Raw genomic sequence first — 6,887 nt, forward strand, 5'->3', positions numbered from 1 at the left:
TTATTCTTAAAGTCTTTTTTATTATAGCAGTCCTTTAAAAAACTGTTTTTCAAAAAGTCTTGCAATTTATTTGTATAAAAAGTAGACACAGGCCAGATTTTATGCGTTCCGGCTGATCCCTCTTTTCATATTGATTTTAGTAAAGTGATTTCCTTAAATTTGAGACTTTCATGTTTCTGTGTCACGTTTCAATTTGAAACTATCTCTCTCTCTCTCACACACACACACACACTCTTTCTCTCATTCTTTCTCTCACACACTCTCTCTTCTCTCTCTTATTCTCTCTCTCTCACATGCACACTCTCTCTCTCACACACACACTCTCTCTCTCACAAACACACACTTTCTGTCTCCATTTCTCTCTCTCTCTCTCTCTCTCGCCGCTCTCTCTCACACGCACACACACTGTCTCTCTCTCACACACACAATCTCTCTCTATATCTTTCTCCGTCTGACACACACTCTCTTTCTCTCTCCCTCTCTTTCTCTCTTTCTCTCTCTCTTTCTCTTGCTCTCTCTCTCTCTCTCTCTCTCTCTCTCTCTCTCTCTCTCTCTCTCTCTCTCTCTCTCTCTCTCTCTCTCGCTCTCTCTCTCTCTCTCTCTCTCTCTCTCTCTCTCTCTCGCTCTCTCTTTCTAGTCTGACTTCCATGTTCCAATTTTGCTTTATTTGCATGTACTCAAAACTACTTCAGATAAAACCACATCAGACCGAAGTGACTTCTCATCTTTTTTTTGTCGAAGCATTTCGCCAGATTTTTGTTCAGTGGAGTGCAGATCTGGACTGCGTAATTCTTAGGCCCATTTTATTAACTGCTCCTCAAATGACGGAGACGTCAGAGTTTTTCGCTAGAACCTGATAATGAGTTTTTTTGTAAAGAGTCTTTAGACACTGACTTTCAAGAAACAGATTTGGGTACACATCTAAGTACCTCTGAACAACTCAAATATTTGTACATAACAATGATGGGAGGGAGCTTGAAAGTCTTAACAAAAGTAAAACTAAAAGTTAGATAACTTTTTATAAGAATTCCACCAAATTTCATTCACATTCTACAAAACAAAGCTGTTTCAGAAAAGAAAAACTAAATCTGTCACACTTGGGCAATTTATTTATGTAAAAAATCCCGAAAAAATGCTGTATTTAACAAATTGCGAGTAATTTTCACATATTGTATAACAATAAATTGTATAGTTTCAAAATCTTGAAAGCGCATCGGAAAGAAACAGAACGGGTCTAGTAAGATTTTTTTTCCAAAAAAGAAAATTTTTGAACGCTTTTGAAACTTTATGTTGTTTGGATACCTACAGAAGAAAATGACCACAAAAGTCACAATGACAATGCCAACTGTAACTAGGTAAACATTACTTCTGAAATTAGATGGCGCTTCCAGTAAAATTTCCATTTTTTCTAAGAAACTCGAATTATAATTCAATTCAAAGAGTTTTAAAATCAAAGTTAACATTTAGCGTACAAGTGTTGTTAATATATATTTGATTTATCTTGTTTTGAGCACTAAACGAATCGAAGAGCACAAAATATAAGTATTAAAAATTTCCACAATTCGGCAGTAATGAAAAATTTCAGTCATGATTTTAATCCGGATCACTAATCAAATTGATGTACTCCTTAGAAAAAGTTGAAACGTTTTATTAGTGCTAGACCAAAGCCAGTTTTCAATCTGTTTGAAACATTGTGTTATTTTTATTTTTTTAAAGTCATTATATTAAATATACATGAGTTAGTGTTCATTATCCTCAACTTATGGTTCCCTTTGATAAAAACAACAACAAGGCTCGTTAATGTGCGTTCGTATGTTCCGACCCGAGCTCATCTACATTTTTGACTTAATAGTCAACGAAATGAAGAGATAACAAAACCAGATGTTTGAAATAAAAAAATCGTTACAAAACCTAACTACTTAATGAACTAAATAATGCCCCATTATAACACTCACGAGTTCCACCATTAAAAAGACTAAGAGAAAAAAAAACAAACAACAAAATAAGCAAAAACAAAAATTTCAAGGCAAAAACTCAATATCTAAATTTAAAAGCACCTAGTAACAACGTCAAAATGCAATCAGATAAAACCCTAGCTACACAAAGTTAATATTTCCTAACTATACAGCAGATGAAAACTTTCCATAATGAGACTAGGCAACAAGTCGACAAAGAGAAGAAATAATAAGGCAAAATTCAAAAAATTTTAAACCAAATAATTTCAAAAATCTTAAAAATCATTAGCTTATAACAAAATAATTCAGGGTAAAATTAGTAAAAGTCATTATGAAAGCAATGGGAGCTGTCTTTGTTTAGACTAAGCCATGGAAACGGACTAACGATACAGATGAACTCAAAAAATTACAAACAATTTGCGAAAACACAAATTTTTGAAATCATTAAAATCATTAGCTATTATCTGAATAAAATTTATTTTTATTTCAGTTTTTGTTTATACTAATTCATCTAAAATTATACTGAAAAAACAAATAAGTTCATTTGGGTCGCATTTGAATTTCTTTGGGATTTGTTATTACCCGAATGTGCTAAAAGAAGAGAAAAAGAAACAAATATACGGCTCTCAAAACTTTTAAGAAAACGCATATTGTCCAACAAACAAAACATCAGTTACGGCAAAATATTAGTAGATTTGTCAATTTTCGAAAAACAATGAATTGGATGGGACCTTTCAGTGATGACAATAAGTTTCAAGTTGAAGAAAAGAACAACAAAAACTGAAAAGTTTGAAAAATTTTCGAAAACTTTGTAAATCAGAAAGTTTATGACTATTCGCTATAAACTGACTGACTCCGGTTACTTTTTTATTCATGTTTTAATCAGAAGTTTATGATACTGGTCAGCATTTTACGGCTACATAATAAAACAGGCAAAAACAGCGAATTAAAAAAAAATGAGCGAGAAAAGTGTCGAGCGAAAAGCCATTTTCAGTTAGACAGATTTTCAGTAAAAATTTTTCTAATTTCAATCATTTGATGAACAACAAAAAAGTTCTTTTCTTTAGCAAATTGATTTCAAAAAATCAACAAATATGAACAAATACGTTACCACAAAATTTTTGGGAAAAACCGTAGTATCAACGCCATTAATTTCAATTGATTTCAACGCAAGCCAATAAAAACGCTAAACTAGGCCTTGATGTGACGACAACAATGTTTGGCATTCAAAAGTCATTTGTAAGACATTACAACAAGTCACTGAAAATGAAAACAACAACAAATACAGGCAAAGTCCAATTATTCAGTAGAAAACTGTGAGAAGAAAGTGTCGGGGCCATTTAAACCATAAGCTTTTCTCTGAACATGTAATGTTATCCACGATCTAATGAAATTTTGTTTTAAGCCAATGGGAGCTGTCAAAATTCAGATAATAAGATAACATTTCAAAAAGATCCAAAAATTTTAAAAAAAATTATGAAAACTCGTGCATCGAAGTCATAAAACTAATAGTTAGAAGATAAAACCGCTAACTAGATCAAAATTGACTGAAGTAGAAAGCAAAATTGTCTTGACATTACTGAGACTGACTTACTGTTCACGAAAAATGTTTATGATTGATTAATGTTCAAGAAAAATTTCGAAAAACTACTTTTAAAGTCTTGACAGTCATTAAATTCAATAGCTTTCAACGGATGTTAATGAATGCACTCAGTTATGCTTTAGTGGGAGAACAGGAATGTTTGTCAAGCATAGGTAATCAACAAGACATCACGGTAGGTCTTATGACTATGAAAACAACAATAAGATTAGGCAAAGTCAAAATTTCAGTAAAAAAGTGCTATACGAATGTGTCGAAGCCATTTAAACCATATATCTTTCTCTGAAAACTTTATCTATGATTAATTGAATGTTTTTGCTAAGTCATGGGAGCTATCAATGTTAGGATATTGTGATAAGATTTCAAAGGTATCAATAATACGAAAAAAATCCCAAATTTTTGAATTTTTTTGAAACCTTGTGGCTTTGAAGTCAAATGACCAATAATTAGAAGATAAAACTGCTAACCAGGTTAATTTTGGCTGCAGTAGGAAGGAAAGGGGTCCTGTAGTTACTCAGACTGACTTAAAGTTTACACAGATAAGTTAATGATTGGTTAATGTTGAAAAAAAATCCGGAAATTTATTTTCGAAGTCTTAACAGCCATTAGCTGTCCGTTTGAAGCACTAGATGCGTTCCCTTAATGCTCATTACGAAACCTATTGACACTTTTAGTCAACGAGTTTGAGCCGTAGGACTACAAAGAATCTAATAAAAAGAAGATCAAAATTTCAATTAAAGTTGCGATAACTCAGAGTCGAAGCCAAAAAAAAACATGAGCGATTCCTTCAAATCAAATTTTTTGTTCATTGGCCTTCATCTGAATGTAAATGATGTTTGTCAATAACGGAGCCGCAATATGAGAAATGAATGGCCTCTAGGTTACTTGAAAAAAAGAGAAAGTTTTCTAAAAAAAGAGCTATCAATTAGAATGCGAATTTTTTTTTTGGCAAACTTTTCTATGAGACAAGAACTAGTCTTTTTTTATCGTCTTTCGTCTATTATGAACACGAAAATGATTCATTTTGTGGCGTGAAATGCAATTTTGAATTAGTTTTTTAATAGAAAAAAATCATAAATTGATTAAAAGTTCCCCTAAAAGTGAACAAAGTCATGACAAATATCACGTGTTCACACAAAACTTTAAACCTCGATAACTCCTCGAAAAAAAAAATCGAAATTCAAAAAAATCTATTTTAATTCGAATTCTGCGCTGGACGAGCATTTTAATGATACCACTAACATTTGTCTACGATGAATATACCGATCGGCCAAAATTGTGTGAACAAAAAACCCATTTGAGTATATAGTTCTACCCCCCACAAGTGGGGTCGGAACAAAAAGTTACCCTAATTTTTTCCCTAGGTCGTTTGGTTACTCAAATTTCGCAGTTATTATCTGAACAAAACAAAATCCTAACCTAACCACCACAAGAAGAGGAGAGCCTTTGAAAATAAAGGTTAAATATACGATCAAGTTAGGGAACTAATTGATAATTATGCAATTATACAAAATCCACAAATTAGCCCGAAATTGATTAAAGTTAGGGTCGCTGACTCGTATTGGATTGATGTGAAAAAAGAACTACAATTCGCAACAACTTTTGCCTCGACTGCCCAAAAACACCAAAAAAAAACAAATGATGTAAATGTTTTTCAAAATACGTGAGAAGAGATGAAGCACGTGGAATCTTCCTCAGTGGTCGTCTAATCCATGACTGTGAACATTGTGGTTTTAAAACAACCAATCAAATATGAAGAAAAATATAATCTGATCTAACTAATAAGTTAACATCTTTGAATGGGTCAATTCTTTTTTTTCATATTTTTGATATTTGGGACATTCTATGATTCCGTTCATTATGTACAAGAAATACTTACAGAAAGCTGTGAGTCCTACAGCCCCAATTCCAACACCAACTGAAATTGAGAAAACAACGTTTTGTAAACTCGATTCTGTTGAATGTACAAGTCTCATTTTTACAAAACAAAAATTCCGTCTGCAGTCTCCAATAATATTTGTTTTTTTTTGTTAAAATTTAACTTTGCCGCAAGTTAACACACTATAAATACTATTACTATATATTATTTTCAATTGAAACCCTGTAATTTTTTGATGGCAGAAATAAAAAGTAAGCTCTAATGCCATTCAATAGAACGCAGTTGTTTTTTTTCGAAATTTGACAGTAATAGAAAGAAAATAAATTAAGCAGAGCGAATAAAGTAAAATAAAATGACGAATATCAGCTTGAATGCCGAAGTTTAATGTCTTCAACTTTAAGATTTAACTTCTTTTTATTTGAGAATAATCTCGAATTTCCTTTTGCGGTAAATGACCTATTGAGGAATTATTTGGCGAAAGATATGGATTTTAAAGTATAATTTTCTATTTGATTTGCGAAGACATCAAATATGAAATCAAATGCTTGGCAAAGTTTGTTTTCCATGATCAGTAAGCAGAATTCTACTCATGTAATATTTCAGTATTTAAAGAGTTATTAATTGAAGACTCTTTTCGGCCAATTGATACGTTCTTAATTTAAAAGTTATTTGATCTGAAATTCATGACATGTAAGCAGAAAGTAAACAACCCCTCATCTGACTGTAGTCTAACAAGTCAACGTCACTGAGTGTATTAACCCCCCCCCTCCCCCGCCACAAGATTAAGTCCCGAACCAGTCTTTAACGCAATAATTTTGGCCTCTGAAATCGACGGAATTCGGTTTGGGAGGTGTAGTCCGGGGAGGGTACGTGTTAGGGAGTCTTACGTTAATGGCATTTAAATTATTCGTTGTTTGTTAAAGTTCTGAGGGTCATCTGACTGGCTGGTGTGTCAATCGCTCTTTGTTTTGCCAAAAAGAGCAAAATGAATGCGAAATGTGTTTGCAATTTCACAGAATTGCAAATGACGTCATTAAGTTCACGGGCTGCATGTGACTTATATATTTCATTGAGGTTCATTAAAATACAGAAACTTGTGACATTACGACTGCTGAGAGGTCGAAAAACCTGAGTGCAGAGTGCTTTAGATCGAATAGGATAAAATAACCAACAATTATTGATAGTATGCTTGACTTAAATTGTTCTACAGTGCATGGATAGTAGAACTATACAGCAGATGAAAACTTTCCATAATGAGACTAGGCAACAAGTCGACAAAGAGAAGAAATATTAAGGCAAAATTCAAAAAATTTTAAACCAAATAATTTCAAAAATCTTAAAAATCATTAGCTTATAACAAAATAATTCAGGGTAAAATTAGTAAAAGTCATTATGAAAGCAATGGGAGCTGTCTTTGTTTAGACTAAGCCATGGAAACGGACTAACGATACAG

At 32.6% G+C, this 6,887-nt stretch overlaps 1 protein-coding gene across 1 annotated transcript in view; it reads right to left on the reverse strand.

Moving 5' to 3' along the window:
* Positions 1-5,875, reverse strand: part of LOC142353884 (mitochondrial amidoxime-reducing component 1-like) — a 14,120-nt gene extending 8,245 nt beyond the window's left edge. Inside the window, exon 1 of the mRNA XM_075406114.1 lies at positions 5,435-5,875. Coding sequence (XP_075262229.1) covers positions 5,435-5,531 — 97 coding nt within the window. The 5' untranslated portion in view covers positions 5,532-5,875. The remainder of the gene's footprint in view (positions 1-5,434) is intronic.
* Positions 5,876-6,887: the final 1,012 nt, after the last annotated feature.

Source organism: Convolutriloba macropyga, chromosome 15, assembly GCF_964194025.1.
Source record: "Convolutriloba macropyga chromosome 15, txConMacr16.3, whole genome shotgun sequence".
In the NCBI taxonomy this organism is placed as follows: Eukaryota; Metazoa; Xenacoelomorpha; order Acoela; family Convolutidae; genus Convolutriloba; species Convolutriloba macropyga.